At 33.7% G+C, this 20,403-nt stretch overlaps 1 protein-coding gene across 1 annotated transcript in view; it reads left to right on the plus strand.

The window, feature by feature from the left end:
* KLHL1 (kelch like family member 1) overlaps positions 1-18,150 on the plus strand; it is a 234,593-nt gene extending 216,443 nt beyond the window's left edge. Inside the window, exons 9-11 of the mRNA XM_032208096.1 lie at positions 9,445-9,657; positions 14,142-14,313; positions 16,055-18,150. Of these exons, the coding sequence (XP_032063987.1) occupies positions 9,445-9,657; positions 14,142-14,313; positions 16,055-16,114 (445 nt within the window). The 3' untranslated portion in view covers positions 16,115-18,150. The remainder of the gene's footprint in view (positions 1-9,444; positions 9,658-14,141; positions 14,314-16,054) is intronic.
* The last annotated feature ends 2,253 nt before the right edge of the window (positions 18,151-20,403 follow it).

Raw genomic sequence — 20,403 nt, forward strand, 5'->3', positions numbered from 1 at the left:
AGGCCTTTCAGTTTCACTTCAGTGCCTGTTAAAATTATGGAAAAGATTATTCTGGGAGTTATTGAAAAACACTTGAAAGGTAATGCAGTCATTGGTCACAGCAAACACAGGTTCACAAGGGGGAAGTCCTGTTTAACAAACTTAATTCCCTTTTATGACAAGGTTACCCATCTAGCTGACCAAGGGAAGCCAGCTGATATAATCATTCTGGATTTCAGGAAAAGTTTTGACACCGTTTCTCACAGTATCCTTATGAACAAAATATCCAGCATTCAGCCAGACAAATGCTTAATACAGTGAGTGAATTATTGGCTGATGGGTCAGGCTTAAGAGGTAAATGGGGTTAGATCAGGCTCGTGGCTAGTCTCTAGTGGGGTTCCCCAGGCTTTGATTTTATGGTCCGTTCTCTTAATGTTTTCATAAATGACCCGGAAGCAGAACTTAAATGTATACTGAGTAAGTTTGTGTATGACACTAAATTAGGAGAAGCTGTTGGCTCCCTGGAGGGCAGAGAGACCTTGCAGGGAGATTTTGACAGGCTAGAGGGCTGGGCAATCACTGGCCACATGAAATTCTCCCCAGGGAATTGGTCATGCCTCCAAATCTAATGATGTTCAAGCGTTTGGACAACACTCTCAGAAACATGATTTGATTTTGGCATGATCCTGTGTGGATCCAAAAGTTGGACTCAGTTCTTATAGGTCTGCTCCAACACAGGATATTCTATGATTCTGTGATTCTGTTTGGCTTCTCTTCAACATGGAGGGCAGTGAACCTATTTTGTAGTTGCAAGCCTTCATGTGAACCTTCTTGTCATTGCTAGAGGTCAACACTTTCCACCCTTCCCCTTCTCCAGATGCCATACTTATCTCAATGGTGGGAATGGACACTTTTCACCAGCAGTCAGGATCAGAGGCTCTGCAAGTCTGTAGCAGATAGGAGCCTGTCTATGCCCCATTCATATTCTTTGATACAGCACAACATATTTACCTGTTCTCATAAACTTTTTACTTGATGGCACAGCTCTTGTAAGATGGCACACCTCCTGCAGAGTGGTGGTCCATCTCTCCTGATTTCAGAGAGGGGCCCCAGGCATTCTCTACAGCCAGGAACCTGGAGGGCTGCATCTTCTGTCTGAAGTTCTGCCTGTGTCAAAGCCTCCAACCTAGCAGGGATAGCAGTTCCAACACCTTCTGGTCTATGGCATGTCGCCACCGTATTCAAGAATGTACCAAAGACATCCTTAATTCTAATACCTGATAGGAGAAGTCAGTCTGCTCGCACTGCCTAGCTGAAGTTTTCTTAATGTAACATATGTACCAATCTAGACAGAGGGCAGCAGTGTGAAATATAAAGATTCACAGCCAGTTTTTAAGTTGTGCAGCTTTCACACTTGCAAGTGCAGACTTTTGAGAAGCATTCATCCATCAGTGTCTTATCATGGTAAAAACAGCAAAATATATTAGTTTCCCACATTGTGTATTATTCTGAAAGTTGTTTTTAATTATCTTCAATGGGAGATGAAGTATGTCTCAAAGATTACTTAATGCCTTTTTGTTGAAACCCAAAGAAGGCCTTGTTCAGTGCAGCCAGAAAAGTCTAAAGATACTCCCCTGACTAAATGTAGAAATTTACTGGAATTTTACTGAACCATGAAAATTATCAGTGCATTGCATTTATATGACTGTCATATATGGATGTTACATTCACACACTTTCTTATTTCCACATTTATATACATCAGAAAGGACATAAACATATCTTACTGAAATTGAAGAAAGCTCAACATCTAATTTGATACTCACCTAAGTATCTTTATGGACCACAGCCCTTAAAGCTGCTATCAAATATCTACTATATTTAGTAGAACAAAATCCCGTGCCATCTTCATTGTTAACTATTTTTTTTTCTAATTTGAAAGTTGATCAACTTCTTAATAACTGGTATTGGGATAAAATTAAATTTCTTTTGAATTGGTAGGTCAGGTTCAGATGAGTCTTTCATTATGGATTGAATTTAGTGAATGGAAAAGGATTTGTTCATTGTGAATCACAGAATCACAGAATCACAGAATTTCTAGGTTGGAAGAGACCTCAAGATCATCGAGTCCAACTTCTGACCTAACGCTAACAAGTCCTCCACTAAACCATATCACTAAGCTCTACATCTAAATGTCTTTTAAAGACCTCCAGGGATGCTGACTCCACCACTTCCCTGGGCAGCCTGTTCCAATGCCTCACAACCCTCTCAGTAAAGAAGTTCTTCCTAATATCCAACCTAAAACTCCCCTGGCTCAACTTTAGCCCATTCCCCCTTGTCCTGTCACCAGGCACGTGGGAGAACAGGCCAACCCCCACCTCACTACAGCCTCCTTTAAGGTACCTGTAGAGAGCGATAAGGTCACCCCTGAGCCTCCTTTTCTCCAGGCTGAACAATCCCAGCTCCCTCAGCCGCTCCTCGTAGGACTTGTTCTCCAGACCCCTCACCAGCTTCGTAGCCCTTCTCTGGACTTGAAGTCTGGACTGTGAAAGTCACAGACTAAATGATCTAAGACTTTTTTCAGGTCATACGTATAATTGCAATGCACTGATAATTTTCATACTTCGGTAAAGACTGAGGAACTGGCGCAATTTTATTAAATAAATATTAATATGCTGTAATTGTGATTGTTAGAGCTGAAGTAACACTTCAAAATTTCATACCAAGCTAACAAGATAAGAAAATGTCTGCAAATGTTATTTCCTGTCAGTGTTTTTTTGTTGTTTGTTTGTTTGTCATTTTGTTTCTCATGTTTGTTTGTGTGTGTGTTTTTTAGACTTTTTGTTTGTAAGTTTCTTTGCTCTTATAAGTTATTGATGATTCAGTTATCTACAAATCCATTTGAACTAAGAAGAGTACTGTACTTGGTATACATAATTGCAGTCATGTAAAGAGAAAATGTTTCATACTTCATGTTTTCTGACTAGAATATTCTCACTGACTACAAACATTTACTTTTACAGAATCACAGAGTCACAGAATTTTCTAGGTTGGAAGAGACCTCAAGGTCATCAAGTCCAATCTCTGACCTAACGCTAACAGTCCCCACTAAACCATTTCCCTAAGCTCTACATCTAAATGTCTTTTACAGACCTCCAGGGATGGTGACTCCACCACTTCCCTGGGCAGCCTGTTCCAGTGCCTCACAACCCTTTCAGTGAAGAAGTTCTTCCTAACATCTAACCTAAAACTCCCCTGGCTCAACTTAAACCCATTCCCCCTCGTCCTGTCACCAGGCACGTGGGAGAACAGGCCAACCCCCACCTCACTACAGCCTCCTTTAAGGTACCTGTAGAGAGCGATAAGGTCACCCCTGAGCCTCCTCTTCTCCAGGCTGAACAAGCCCAGCTCCCTCAGCCGCTCCTCGTAGGACTTGTTCTCCAGGCCCCTCACCAGCTTTGTCACCCTTCTCTGCACCCGCTCAAGCACCTCCATGTCCTTCTTGTAGCAAGGGGCCCAAAACTGAACACAGTACTCGAGGTGCGGCCTCACCAGAGCTGAGTACAGGGGGACGATCACCTCCCTAGCCCTGCTGGTCACACTGTTCCTGATACAAGCCAGGATGCTGTTGGCCTTCTTGGCCACCTGAGCACACTGCTAGCTCATATTCAGCCGACTATCCACCATCACTCCCAGGTCCTTCTCTGCCTGGCAGCTCTCCAACCATTCCTCTCCCAGCCTGTAGCTCTGCTTGGGGTTTTTAAATAAATATTTATAAATTATTTGAATATTTTACCTGATACTGTAATACAGCAGTGCTTTTCCTTATCAAAAAATCATGCTTCTCACATCTGTTCCCATAACCAATCTTACATTGTCCACCCTCTAAGAATTAAAACAAAATATGACTTAGGATGATATTAATTTTAAAGATATTAAGTATTTTACAAATACAAGTAGTTTTACAAAACCCCTTTGCAATGAGGTAGAAGACAAATACATTTCAGACTAATACAACTTTTCAGCCTTAGAATATTTTTGTAGAAACGTTTTAAATCTTATGTCTCTTCCTACTATTTTTTACTCTGAATGTATTTTGACCTATAAGTGAATATGTATTTTAATTTAATCCCTGTAGATATTATTTCAGTTTCCTTTATGACAGCTTTGAAACTGCTGATATTTCATGTTTGCCATTTATTAACACCTGCATTTGATCAAACTCTTTTCTCTATATTATTGATTATAATTATTAATTAATATTACTGTTATTCTGCCTCCCTCTATAGGGAAAAAGGAACACTTGTTGAAAATATTCTTCCTTAGCTGCAGAAGCTAAAAAAAGAAATGCAGATATTTTGTAATATTTTAGTCAGGAAACTGTGCAATAAATCAATGAAGATACAGAAAAATGGAACGGTATTTTGGCCTAAAAAGATTGAACTGAAAGAGCAGATGAATATTGTAATCATTAACTCCATCTAGCACATTCTGTGAAAGCAAAACCATTTTCTTATTTAATGACAGTTTTGCTGTATTTATTTATTTTTAATAAATAAGACAGCAAATAAGGGGCCTTAACCTCATACTATACTAAATTATTAATTTACAGACTACTTTTCCTTGACTCTTTTATAGTCTAATGCAGCCAAGAATGGTGGATTTTGCATTCAGTCACTGGTCTTGCAAAGAAAATATAGCCCATATTATAACTTTGATTAAAATAAAATTTATTTGAAACAGGTTATTCCTTTTAGCAAAGTATACTTTGTAGTGTAGGAAGCAAATCTTTGCTGTATGATAATATCCATGCAAAGGTATTTTTCTCATAGTCTTTTCTAATACCAGTAGTTCATATTTCTGTAATTGCTGGCCCTTATTATATGACTTATCTTCGTTTTATTTTACTTATTTTTTTATTAAACTATATGTATTCTTAACTTATCCCACTACTGCAAACCCAAACACATAAAATACTGTTACCAAATACATAAAATACCATTCCAAATTTACAGACAGAAATAAGTCTTCATTACTGCTTTCCATTCAGAAAATTGTTATTTTCAACTTTTGACAATGTACTATTGTTCAGTGGCATAACCAAGGCTGTGAGAGAAGACCTAACCAAAAGGTCTAACCAAAGCCAAGAGAGCTTTCTTCTACACAGTTTTCTTCCTAGGTCAGGTGTGGATTGATCGAGAAATACAGTAGTCCAGCACTGATAAAAATTACTACCTTCCCCTTGCATCCACCAGGCAGATACCCTTTGTGACAAGTAATTTTTGGTTGCTCTTTCGGGCATACTGAAAGGGCAGAAGAGGTCGAAAGGGGGCTTAAGCAAAAGACTGGTCTTTGATATTCTCAGTAAAAGAATTTTGAAAGGCAAAACCTTGAAAGGCAAAAAGAAATGCAGCAAAAGCATGATTCAACTGTTTTCACAAGCCATACTATCTTACATCAAAGACACTTGGTTCTTTTGAGTCTGGCTTGTCAAACGGAATTTAAAAATGGTTTTACTGATTAGTTACCAAAGTTTTGTAATGATCGCACTAGGATAAATGGTTTTGATCCAACTAGTCGTGATTTATCCTATCCCATTTCAAAACCTTACTTGCATTTTCTAGCCATTTTTATGCATACATATATATGTGTGTGTTTATGATTAAGAATCTGTGTCCATCATAGTACAAAAGAAGTGACCAAATCCTGGAAAAACAAATTACTAATATATAAATTATTATTATTTCAAGCTCAGAGAAGACTGAATTTGTTCTAAATTCATATCTACCCCCAGTCTAAATAAGCTGAAATTTAGAGCATTGGAGAACAGAGACCTGTTTGTAAGGCAAAACTTTAATTGTGATCAGTGGACATAAAAATACTAAGTATTGAATGCTCATTTTCACTTGTTGATTTTCCCCTATAAACAGTGATAACTATAAAATAAATTCAAACAATTTTAATGAAATGCATCTCTGTGGATGGACTTATAGTTCAGTAAAAAGAATATTGCCACCTCAAAAATGAATGAAGATAAGTTTACTATGTGATTGTGACTATGCTTATATCTTAAGCTTCCTTTTTAATCATGCAGTGCTGAAAATAAAAGTCTTAAACTATTGTAGGTACGCAAAAACTATTAGAAGTTACGGTATCTACAAGAAGTCTACAGATGCCAATAATGAAACAAAAAAATGAGCTCTGTGTTGGTTGCAAAGTTAGACCTTTTGTGGTAGTATCCCAGTACTAGAGTATAGTTAAAGAGTATAGTAAAGGAACAGACAGAAGTAATATGCAGTAATAGAGTACAAGTAAAAGAAGCAATACACAAGTAATACACAGAATTTAGGTAAAGTAAGATACTAAGATAACATTTTGAATTTCCAATGTGAAATTGTTATAAAAAAAAAAAGAAAAAAGAAAAAAGAAAAAAAGAATTTTCATAGAATATCACGAGTTGGAAGGGACCCATAAGAATCATCACGTCCAACTCCTGTGTTGCCAAAGGACCACTCAAAAATTCAGACCACGTGTCTGAGGGTGTTGTCCAAATGCTTCTTGAACTCCAGCAGGCTTCGTGCTGTGACCACTTCCCTGGGGAACCTGTTCCATTGTCCAACCACCCTCGCAGTGAACAACATTTTCCAGATGTCCAGCCTGAAACACCTCTGTCACAACTTCAAGACATTTCTTTATTTGTTAAATTCATACTCAATGGATTGTCTTTCTTCTCTGAATTCTGAACATATTTGCATATGAAAATGAAAGTCTACTTACAAGGATTTTCAACAAATCACCAAAATCAGATGTGGTACCAGGTAAATGAAGAAACACAATACAATACAATACAGCTAAGAGGCTGTAGCCATTGCAATTGTAGGGATGATATCTAATCTCATTAAGAAAAGTAAAGCTTTCAGACTTTTTTAAGAAAATGCATTAAAATTTCCCTGCAGAATTTTTTACTCTAAACTTTTAACAAGAAGGATAAGGATAAAAATAAAAAATAAAAATTAAAAAATTTTAAAAAGATTCACTCTAAGTCATCTAACAAAACAGGACCCTGAGCACTAAAAAAAAAAAAAAAAAAAAAAAAAAGACTTCTAAATGTCTTTGAATAGAAGTATCCTAAAAGCTTAGTGCAGTATCCTGAATAATATCCAGAATTGTTTGCAAAACTGTTCTGCAGTCATTTTGGGTTAAAGGGAGTGATGATGGCGTAAGGATTTTAGCAGAAGAATGGAAAAAATTCCTGATTGAGGTGTTCAGGCTCAGGCACAACCAGAATTTTAAAACAATTATTCAATTTTCAGCTTTTATTTGTCTGAACTAGAACTTTGTGAAATAAAACTTTATTATTATTTATATAAATCTTATGAGCTATTTCTTGCTTGGGTATAAATACAATCAAAACCTAAAATGATTGTCACAAATAATTTTAGTCTGCATCCACAGACACTTTAACTTCTTCTCTCTTATAGTGGAGCCATGGCTTCTCCTGGCAACTTTTGGCACAAGTATGTCTGTCAGGCAGTACCAAAATATTACATGACTTCAGTGACATATTTAGTGATAGTATTGTCCTTTTTTTTTTCATCAGCATCCATGCCAGGGAAACAGAATGGTGAATCCACATTTAAGTAGCTCTGAATTCATGGACCGTTTAGGACAGTAAAAGCTTCCAAATGAATAATTGCTTCACACAGGCTGCTTTTGCGTCCTAAATTGCTCAATGGCCGAACTTTAAAATAGCCTGAGTGTCTATTAGTTAATCTTCAGGCAGTGTAGAAAAGGCAACAGACTGCAAAAAGATTCATATAAGAAATGAATGCAGCATGGAATTATTCAGAAAGAGCAATCAGAACTGCTTTCTCCTGCGAACCATTACGAAAGGAGGAAGGAAAAAAGTTTCTTGCCTGTAGGTAGTTGCTAAACACAAAAGAATTGTGTTTTGTTTGTTTGTTTGCTTGCTTGTTTTTTCACCACATTTTTACTATTTCAAATTTAAAATATTTTCAGAAGTTTTCCAGGACTTCCCTACAGAACTCAATCCTCATAATATATTCTGATGAAGAAAAGCAACATACACTGCCTGTGGGTGTCATAGAATCATAGAATATCCTGAGTTGGAAGGGACGCATAAAGATTGTCGAGTCCAACTTCTGGCACCACACAGGTCTACCCAAAAATTCAGACCATATGACTGTCCAAACACTTTTGATTGTATTAAACTCTGACAAGCTTGGTGCCATAACTACATCCCTGGGGAGCCTGCTCCAGTGCGTGACAACCCTCTTAGTGAAGAACCTCTTCTGATATCCAGCCTGAACCTCCCCTGTCGCAGCTTGACACCATTCCCTCAGGTCCTATCACTGGTCACTAAAAAGAATAGATTGGCACCTGCCCCTCCACTCCCCCTCACGAGGAATCTGTAGACTGAGATGAAGTCTCGTTACCTTACTTGCTGAGTAGCCATGCTAACGGTAGTGTAGGCAAGACTTGTCATTTTATCCAAGATCTTTGAAAACATGAAGACAAGTTAGTACTTTTTAAAAATCCATATTGAAAACATAATGAGATATTCTTTTCTTTTCTGCACTGCCTATTTGATCTTTCCTATATTACAAGTGTAAAATTCATTCCAGACATGAGACTCCCATTGAGAGTAGTTCTGTGGAACAGGATGAATACTAGATCAAAGACCGAATACATTATTTTCTTCTGGCTTGTAATTTAGCATAGAAAGCTTCAGTGTGACTTTTTTTTTTTTTTTTTTTTTTTCTAGGAATGTAGAACTAAAAGGTTTTGATTCCATTTAGTATTAAAGAATTATGCAAGATAAAATATTAAAATGCAGACAGCAGTTGTCAGACTCCCACAACTTTGATGCATGATAAAAACACAGAGAAACAATCATAAATGGATTACAACTTTCTTGTTTGTCTAGATTACCAATTAAAAGTTAGCACTTGCACTTCCACCTCACAGACGATAAGCAGTTAAGTAGCAACCATGTTTACATGATTTATAAATCTATTGAGACAAATCTGTGTGTCACTGTCACTTTTGGCATTATCTACTGCAACCAAAGAATGAAGATACCCATTTCCAGAGAGATAATATATTCATTGCCATTGAACTGGGCAAAGTAGGAAATTCTACTTTCATGAAGTAGAATGTGGATTTGGTAAAAAATATTAAAATCCTCTGTATGCTTATCATATGAAATTCATATATTTTTGAGAAACTATATTTTGTTTTTCTCCCATTTGCTAAAGTCAGATTAGAACAAAACAAAATGAAACCAAACGAAATGAAATGAAATGAAACCAAACCAAACCAAACCAAACCAAACCAAACCAAACCAAACCAAACCAAACGACCAAACAAAAATATACTCCTTGTCTTTATTACTACAGTTCTGAGATGTTGTTTTATTGACACTTCGTTGTGTGGATTTTCTTAGGTTATATTCAGTTGGAGGTCGGGATGGAAGTTCATGTTTGAGTTCAATGGAATACTATGACCCTCACACAAATAAATGGAATATGTGTGCTCCAATGTGTAAGAGAAGAGGAGGTGTAGGAGTGGCTACATGTGATGGATTTCTTTATGCAGTTGGAGGTCACGATGCTCCTGCTTCTAACCACTGCTCCCGGCTGCTGGACTATGTAGAAAGGTATCCACTATATGAATTTTATGAAGATAATGCCTGGAAGCATCATTTTCTTACTTAAATAATGGTAAAGTTCAGCAGATGTGGTATTTTTTTTTTGGTTTGTTTTGTTGTTGCTTTTGTTTTTGTTTATTTGTTTATTTGTTTTCCCCCAGCAAATACTAACTTCCTCTTTACTGGAAAAATTCCACAGAGGTCTGTAGAAGATAATCACTTTGTAGATGATTTTTTAATTTTATTTTTTTTAACAGTACTATTAGATATTACATTGGACACACAATTTCACTCTTTTCATGTCTCCTTTAAGAAATCTTTGTTTCTAAGGCAAAATATTACACATTGCAGAATTATAAACTAAACTTTACAGAAATAAAATTTCAGGCCTGAAATAATTTTCCAACATGGATTTTTGTAACTCTAATGTAGCAATAACATTTTATTTTATTTTATTTCAATAAAAATTGAACTGCTGAAGTGATGGATGACAGTACATGACAGTATTACTTTTAACACTAGTACTACGTCCCTTAAATGTTGATACAAGCCTTACATGCTGTATTTACAGTACCATGAAGTTCACAAGTGGATATTCCACAAATTCAAGTATATCTGTTAGGGCAGTAGGGCACTGTTGGCATGCCTATAACATTAATTTTGAAGGTACTCCTCAAATGTTTCATGAAGGGATCACTTTTTTCTATTTCAACTTTTGCATGCTTTAGAGTAATGAAAAATACTTTCAAATACATGCAGGTTGCAAATTTTAAAGCATATATATTTGAGCACTTGGTTGATCTAAACACAGAAGTCAAGATAGGCATTGGCACTGACAGACACTTGTGTAAGGAAAAATACCCAGAATTTTAATAGAGTAAATTTATATTGATTTTAGAATCATAGAACCATAGAAGATCCTGAGTTGGAAGGGACCCACAAGGGACTCACAAGGATCATCAAGTCTAACTCCTAATGACTGCTAGTGACAATACTTATAAATATGAAATCTTTCCAGCTCTTTCCGATTGTTGGTACTTACAAGGAAAGTTATCTATCAATCTATCTACCTATCATCTATCTATTTATCTATTTATTTATTTAATTGATTTTTTGTGTCTCTGAGAAGAAAATCCTTCTGATGTTGAAGATAAAACCCATCCCATTACATTTGTCTTCCTCAGAGATCATGATAGCAACCAATTAAATACATGTGCTTAGCTATTTTATATTCTGATACCTGAATGACATTATACAGTGTCCTTTGCTGAGGTTTTATTGTACTGATAGCAAAAAAATATGGGTAATCTATTTCATGGGCTGTTAGCTTCCAGAGTAAAAGTTAGGACTCACAGATCAGAACTTATAAGGCTAATAGTTTGCATAGAGTACCTATTAGAGTGAATTACGTGAAGTACTGCACTATAACATGAACAAAGTCTTATGACCCTCCCAATGACTGACAGACATATAAGGTGGCATGGATGTAATTTGATATGTCTATTTTTACATTCAAAAATCATCATCTTCCAAAAATAAAAACTCCTTAACAAACCAAAGACCAATTGTTAATGAGATCTACTATATTATTTCATATATCCGTGAAAGTTCTACTTGCTGTAAATATTTAGGGCATCAATCTTTTTAACTATGTCTCTTCTTCAGGAACAAGACTTTTCGTGAGACAGTTTGCCAGGAAGTGCATTATTCAATTTTTTTTCTTTTTTCTTTTCTGAAAGACTGTTAAGCAGACATAATAAATGTATTTTTAATATATTTTTGAGATTACTTTGGGATTACTTAGTGAGAGAAGATATGTGTTTTCTGAATACTACTGTTAAATCTTGCTCAACAGTAATTTAGATTCCCAATTTGAACACTTAAGTTTTGTTCAGTTCTGTTAAGTTTTGTTCAGTTCTGAGGATTTCCTGTGGCTTTGAGTACTTAAAAGTAAAACAATAGGTATATTTTACTGTGTTTCACATGTTGGGAAAGTAAATGTTGTGTTATTTTTTAAAGGTATAATCAATAATCTCTATTTAAGATTTATACAATTTTGGAGATATTTTGGCAGTGAAGCAACACTGAGAAAATAATGTTACTTGCTCTAAATGTGACAGCTATTGAAAAGTTAAAGTGATCTATAGCTTTTCCCCTTCCCACTTTGATTTCAAATTATATATTTTTTCCATATTCAGGAACTTTATTGTAAACCTTTGCACCATAGGACATACCTAGTTATTATACAGATGAAATGTACAGTTGTTTTTAACAGAAGAGAGTATATAAGAAAATTCAGTCATTTTCCTGTAAATTAAAAAAATCACATTCTTTTGAAATTCTATCTTGTTAATAGAATTAAGTTTTAAGTTTTATATTTAGCTCTTGGTTACTTATTTATTTAAAAGGAAAACAAATTGGACAAAAATGTCAATTATATTTAGATGTCTTGCTTTTACAGTTCCTCACCTTGGCCCTCGTAATTTAAAAGCAGTGTATCAAATAGTACATTAAAATTTATTGCCTTTAGGGAGGTGCATATACAATACACACCGGAAAAGAAGGTTAAGAAACTCTTTCAGCTAGAGGCATACAATGATTTTGCTGAAAAAGTCACACAGTCTGAAAAAAAAAATCCATTCAAAATTAACAGTATTTTCTCTTGTTACATACGCACATCTGTTATGTATGCATCTTGTTACATATACAAGTATTCAAACATTGTTTTAAAGTATTTTCCTCTCAGGTTTTAAAAGACATTTATCTCATATTTAAGTCAAAACTTCTTAGAGAAAGATAGCAAAATGAAAGAATATGAATAAATAACATAAAGAAAAGGAATAAAAAGAAGCAAAGTGAAAAACACCATTAATTTAATGATATTTTAGACATAAGAAGTTGACCACAACATTTTACCATCTTATTTTCTGAGAAGATCCAATAAAGCCAGAAAGATTAACAGCCAATAGCTGAGCTGAGTCTTTTCCCTAAAGTGTTTTTAACTATAAAGAACAGTTTAATGAGATTAAAGTAAAGGCAATTAATTCTTGTCCTATTGGAAGGTTATGCTTATGAAGCAAATGAGGTCACAAAAAAAGCACTAAACATCACTGCTGCAATATTTATGTCAAAAAATGTTCATAAATTTCCAAATCTCTAACAAGACCTCTAACAGTATTCATACAGGTTGCTTATGAAAATATGAATGCCTGAAATAGTTACAGATGCTGCTAAATTCAACCTTGTAAAGTAAAATCCTTTTTTTTTTTTTTTTTTTTTTTTTTCATTTTGTAGAGCATCTATATATAAAAGTTAGAGATTAATAACTTCTGATTAAGAAAGTATAGTCTACAAGAAAATATACTGAAAGAACTGGGCACCCCCAAAACATGAACTTATACCTAATACTGCCTCTTAAAGTACTACAAGAAAAAAATTTGGTACATAATTTCATTAGTCAGTAGTCTGAACACTTGTAAATAATATCCTTAGCCATTACAGAATTCCTTTATAATTATTTTAGATTGTCATATCCAAACTGTCAACTACTTTACGCCTAAGAAAATGACTCAAGTGTGTTAAAGACATTTTATCCTTAAACTGTTTATTTTTGCCACTGTGTGTAAAGTGATTCTACTACATAGTATAGCTGCTTATATCACATCATGCTGTGATATAATTTGGTATTTTGGTAATATCAGGCATCTTACAATGAGGTATCTAATTTAACTTAATACTCCAGGCATCCTTAGTGATTCATTTCTGTTTTACAGTAGATGTTTAAAATATTTACAATGATATGGCCTCTGGAACTAACTAATTTTACATTGCTAATAAACATCTAAATTAAGGCTATTATCTAACAGCCTAGGCTAACTATTTAATTTTTGAATAGCTATCATTATGTAAGAGGAATTCTGCCCTCAGTTTTAAAAATTCTATGATGATTAATGTCTCGAAAACTGTACTACTTTGTTCACTTGAACTGGGAGGAAAATCTAACTATAATGCACTTTAAAATATCCCCTGAATTTCTGGGGAGGTTTTCTGGCTATGAACAGATGGCATAGTAACATTTTAGAAAATAAAATATAGTAGAATATAATTTTATCAGGAATATTTTAATGTACTACAAAAATATTCTTATTTATTTGAAATATATACATAAATATATGCATACATTCAGATAATTTTCTTATATGCTTGTCATCTATTTTATGACACCTTAAGCCATAAAAAGCTTAATTGTGTTTGTTTGTTTGCTTGTTTTTCCAGGCTGGTTAACTAAATCAAAGTTTATAATCAATGTTAAATTACTTGAATTGGGAACAAAATATATCTTCATCTTTTCTTTCTGATTTTCTTTCTGCTATTTTACATTGGATGTCATGGATTATGTATTTATAATTTATTTATTCAGAAAATGGCTTTATTTCATGCAAAGATCAGCATGAGTGGACACTAACCATTCAATTTCTTTTCTGTTTCATTAGATATGATCCAAAAACTGATACATGGACAATGGTGGCTCCACTGAGTATGCCTCGAGATGCTGTTGGAGTCTGTCTACTTGGTGACAAATTATATGCAGTAGGTGGATATGATGGTCAAACATACCTGAACACTATGGAAGCCTACGACCCTCAAACTAACGAATGGATGCAGGTAATTGTAAAGTCTGTATTTTCAATTCTGTAACACATTTTCATATGTTGAGAGAAACATTGCTTTTATGAAAACAACAACAAAGAAATGGTATCTGAGATTGCCATGGCTGTAAAATTAGTCCTAGCATTTGATCATTTGATTTAATTTGAGTTTCCCAATGCAGATAGAAAACAAAAACAAACAAACAAAAACAACAACAACAAAAAACCACATAGAATTAAGGAACTAGTAGAAGACAGAATAAACAGTCGTTAGAAATATCATCTTTTATCTTCCAGACAAAAATCTTGTTCTCATCAATTTCTGTTCAAATTATTTCTGTGCAGTTCTTCATATAGAAGAAATGTTCTAAAAATTGTCAACACAGAGTTTTAATTGGTAACCAGCATATTCTGAAGATTTTTCATATGAAACAGTTTGTTTATTTTAAGTATGGAGCCAAGTTTTCATTTCATTCTTTAATTCCATTTCCTTATTTTCGATGGATATTTTGAAATAAGCTATATGGAAGCACCTAATGGTGAACTGTAAAAGAATAGAAGTATTGTTATAGTGCAAGAAGGTGGGGATTGGTGATTTGATTATAGAGGAAATGTATGTACTTAATTATCATAGAATCATACAATCGTAGAATCGTAGAATCATTAAGGTTGGAAGAGACCTCTTCAGATCATCTGGTCCAACCATCACCTTATACCAATAGTTATCTCATAGTACTTGAAAAGATTTAGAGTCATAGCAAATCTTTCAGAAGAAACAAAGGATGATTTCAGTGCTTTCTTTTATTAATTCTGTTTTAAGACTTTCTGGAAATGTAATTCATTTCACCAGTGTGGATGCTTACATATGAAATAGTGACCCAAAGTTCCTTTTAAAGGTAGTGAAAAAAATTACATACTTTGAAAATATATCATCCTAAAATAAGTATTTTAAACAGGCCAGATATCTCCAAAATGCCTGCTTCTTTTTATGACTGCAAAGGGATTCTTCTGTTCTAAGCTTAAATTTAGATATGAAAGGTATAAAAATAAATGCAAAAGCCCATCACCTTTTTATCTATTGTTATTTGAATGGCAAAAGAGCATTTTTATGGTATTGTTTAGGATAACGTTTGAAAAATTAATTTTCCAAATACCACCATTCCACATAAAGACATAAGCTGGACACTTGAACAGATACTTAAGCAACATGTAACACCTCTGCTTTAGAGTAGTAATACTTACAGGGTACTATTATTATTAAATAGCATAGATGCTGCGTCTACTGTGTTAGCTTCAACAAGTAAAGAGGTCCAGCCTCCTACAGCTATGAGCTACTTCTGATGTCTTGAAATAGTGTCTGAAGCTGACAAACTTATCTTAAAGGAAACTTGACTCTGTTTAGAAATACTGGAACCATACAGTTTTGTTATTGTTAGCTTTGGCCTTGACTCAGGGACTAAAATGGAGATGTCAACCACAGTCTACAGAACTTGGAAACCCCTGGCATATCAACAAGTTCAGAAAGTTAATGAATGCTCTAAAATCACTTCCTTTATTTATTTATTTGTTTTCCTGTTCTTACATTTTCAAATGAAAAATGTAACATATGATTAAGTAATTTTAAAAGTACAGCACTAGGATATTGTGGGTTGTATTTAATCCCATTAGTCTGGAACATTTTAGACTAATGTTAACTCTTGCATGACATCCCTATTCAGTTAATTCTATTTATTTGTTCATTTATTTATTTTCTGCAGATGGCTTCCCTAAATATTGGAAGAGCTGGTGCCTGTGTTGTAGTCATCAAGCAACCATGACTTTGTGAGCACTGCTTAGGATTTTACTAACTGTGAAATGATTATTTTTCTATCAGACAACAAGAATGATAACGTCATGAGAACAAGGATTTACACATTGAATACTCTGTTGGTCACAGACATGAAGAAGTTTGAAAGTGAGGAAGATTAAGGATTTATGCCCTATAAAATCGCAAATGCTATTTATATTCTGAGAAGAAGAAAAAAAAATCAGACTGTCTTAGGTGTAAATACGTAAGCGTGCAGTAGTAAGTTCTGTACTGTTCTCACAAATGTGTCTTGGAGAACTGGATAATCAATAGAATCAAGGGACAGCTCTAGAGAAGAAGCAGGAGAAAATACGTGGACAGTTTTCATGGCTGAAACAGTTTTAACAGCAGAAACATCAAAGTACATCTAATCACTTTTAAACTGTGTTTTTGAAAGAGAAAAGTAGATAATATAACATTTCATGTCTTTTCTTCAAGTGGGTTATGGCCTTCTCATCTACATCGTTACGTAAGAATTAGTTCTTACTGAAGATAAAAAAAGTCTAGATATTCAACATTTGTTCATAATGATTAAGCTGTTGCTCTATGGTAGGAAGAAAAAAAGAAAAAAAGAAAAATACTCCAAGATGACTTTTTTTTCTTTTTTTATAAGTTCAGATTGTACCTCTCATAAGTGAGTCTACTGAACGGGAAGCCAGAGTGTTTAATCTGATTACACACAAATCAAGTCTTTGGCTGTCACAGAGCTTAATCGAAAAAGTGGGGGTCAAAAGGGCAGTTTCCTAACTTTTAATTACTTTTATATTCATTTTAAGCATGTGGGCTCTAATCTTATTTAATGCATCTTCTGCATGTTAGAAACTCATGAAGGAATGGAAAACTGCTACTGTTCCTACATTGCCTCATGTAACATGTCAGGCATGACCAGAAGAGATTATACAGCCTCTTCTAGTTTAAAATGACAGCTCCTCATCACATTTCAAAAGAGATAAAAAATACAACATTTTATTTCTTTCTGACACTCATACACAATGCTGCCTGATGAAAGTGGTTAATTTATCACTTTTCACTTTCCACTGAGAATAACTACAAGTAGGGAATTGAGAATATATGCAAATGGAATAAGGCAAAATTATACCATCCAATCTAATAAACTTCATAGAGTAAATATACTAATGTCATCTGTGCTTCCCTTTATGGTTGATCATTTCTGGCAGCAATGATTCTTTGAGCTTTTGCCTTGACAGTAGGTTTAACATTGGCATTTTCTATCTGCTCAGCTGAATCAGTTTAAATGAAATTATGCTATTCTGGGAGGCACGAAATCTGGGAATAGGACTACCAAGTACTCCTCTTCTTTAAAGCCTTGCTCATACATTAGAAAACATTTCGTAGTCAAAATGTGCAAATCTCACTGTCCTCTATCTGTCTATCAATTTTGGGAAGGAACTGCTGTTACAATTAAATGAGTTTTCCTAGTGGAAAACTTTGAAGCCAGTTGAGATGGAAAAATATATACAGACTCCTACTTTGGACATTTGATTTGAAGATATATCTGTCCTTTTAACAGCATTAACTTGCATAGAGATCTTTGTTTCCTGACACAAACTGAACATCAGTTCTGAAGCCTAAGTAATTCATTTAAAATCTTTTTATATAGTTCTCTGTACTAATTAGAAATCAGATGTAAATTCTTGAATGTTGTTTTTCCACAACCTGTTGGCTTTTGAATTGCAAATTTAGTGTTCTTCAGACAAACATGTCAATTTTCTCCCCATTGTAACACCTTGTTTAATAACGTTACCTCTTTACAAATTTTGCTTCACATAAACATAACCTTCTGAGACCAAACCAAGAAGCTTCTAGAATTATAATTGCAATTAAATGTAGACATTAACATGCCGTTCTCCTACACAGATACCTAATTAACTTAAAAATTTAATTTTAATCCTATTCCCACAACTTTGTTTTGATTACATTATATTCATACACAATACGAATATGCTTGCTCTACACATATACTGACCTTCAAAAAAGAATTCTAATAGTTGCAATTTGATAGATATTTTTTCTCTTCTTTGATCATTTTCATGCTGTTTACACTCTTTTTTCTCCCAATTTTCATATGCCCATTTTCAATTTTCCTTTACTCTTTTTCTGAAATGTAACATTATTCTCATGTGAAATTTGTTAGATTAGTCCACTTCTATTATCTGAAATAATGCTGAAATGATAAAAATAATAATTTATTATTTAAATCTAGCTAGAATAAGATCAAAATTTGACTTTCAGGTTCTTTTTATAGGCCCTTATGTAGTCGACTTTCTCCTAAAGAGAATTTAGGGAGAAGTGGTTTTGGTTGTTGTTTGTTTGGTGTTTGTTTGTTTGTTTGTTCATTTTTGTTGTTTGTTCATTTGTTAATTTTTTTCTTGCCATTGTGTTTACTCTGCTCTTATTAAAACAACAATATTTTTACCTATAACTCCCAAGGGAATGGACTTAAATCAAAACAGTATAAAACCTTAATCTTGGATTATGTGACCAACAAGATACCTTTTTTATGTACACATTAAAATCAGTTGTGATACACTGTCTTTTGCTAAATGGTATTACATATGCAGGAAAAGCATATGTAATGTCTTTTCAAATGCTGGATTTTCTCATCTAGCTTGGTACTTTGCTCTCAGATGAACCCTTTGATTTCAGTGTGAAAAATACAACAAAATCAGATCTCCAACAGAAATTAATTGCAGTAGAAATTCCTCAAAATGCTTCAAAATGCTTCTTGGAAACTTTATGGTTTAATGTTCTAAAGTATATTCTAAAATGTTATTATTTTCTCTTGCTTTCCAATTTTATTCATTGTAGCATGCTTTAATTTCTAGAAAGTCAGCTGGTTTTATCATGCTGTCTTCATTTTGCGTTAGCTTGTTTTTATACACAGGGATTATATCCATTTTTTTCATACTGTTCATACTGCCCAATCTCAAATATGAACATCTTTATATTAATCAAACATATGTTAAAATAAGGTCCTGACTGGCTGCTGAGTTTTACATTTCTCTGTTCTTCGTGTCTAAAAATCCTTTTCCTTTATTTTATTTTTTTTTTTTAATTATTTATTAGATATTTATTATTTTCCTCCTTACTACTACTGGCTTTGAGATAGAAGGAAGGTCAAAGACCTGAAATACTTTCTAGCTTTGGATGAGTCTGTTTTTAAATGAAGAGATAGAAAACAATATTGAGAGAAGGTGTGTCAGAGGATTTATATTTAAAAGACAGCTACAAAAGATGATACTGTAAGCTTTGAAATGTTTGCAGAAACAATACCTATATATATACATCTCCTCTCTCTTTATATATATACACATATATGTGGGTTTCACAAAAGAGGGAATAAGCTGTGGTCATGTCATTAATGTTAATTAATATATTATTTAAATCATTGAAGAAATTTTATTTTTGAATGGTTTTGATTGGCTGTTAAGCTAAACAAAATCAAGGAAAAATACAATAATGTTATCCCTGTTATCAATTAGTCTTCCTGATTTACTTAGTCTCAAAATTATAGATAGTTGAATTCCAATAATATAATTTTTCTAGAAAGTCTAGAATATAATTTTCTAGATTTTTTCTAGAAAATCATCAAGCGAAATAGGTAAGTCTATTTTCATGACTTCGAGAACACTATTTTTTTTTGTTTGTTTGTTTCTATCAATATAGCAGTGCTAAAGAAATATTTTGCAGAAGAAAAACTAATATTGTGATCCTCTATTGCTTATAGAACTATATTACCTTGCAGTTTTGGACTTTTCCTTTAAGTTTTTATTTTTGACAATGGTGGATGCTAGATGTAAAAACAGAAAGAAAAAGAAAAAAAAATACTTGAAATAATTTAGCAGTCATAACTTCGAGGACCTCTCATTACGGGGTATTTGAGGATCAATTTTCTTGCAGATTTGGGCATTGGAATCAAAGTGACAAGCAAAGCAATAAAAATGTATGCAGGGAGCAATATTTTGAACTTATTTTTAATCATAAATATGTGATTCATATTTGTTTCTACATTCTTATGATCAAAAGACTAATATAATTTAAAAGCAAAAGTAAACAACAAATAAAACAACAGCAGTGTTTTTCATTCAAGATAGACATATAAACATATATGAAGTCTGTCAAATAATTAAAGCACTTCAAGGAGGTTTTAAGGGTGTTACCCATCTCATAATGTTACTTTGATAAGCTAGTATTAATTGACATAAGGGAACCATTATGACACAGTCCAAAAAAGTTATT

Source organism: Aythya fuligula, chromosome 1, assembly GCF_009819795.1.
Source record: "Aythya fuligula isolate bAytFul2 chromosome 1, bAytFul2.pri, whole genome shotgun sequence".
Lineage (NCBI taxonomy): Eukaryota > Metazoa > Chordata > Aves > Anseriformes > Anatidae > Aythya > Aythya fuligula.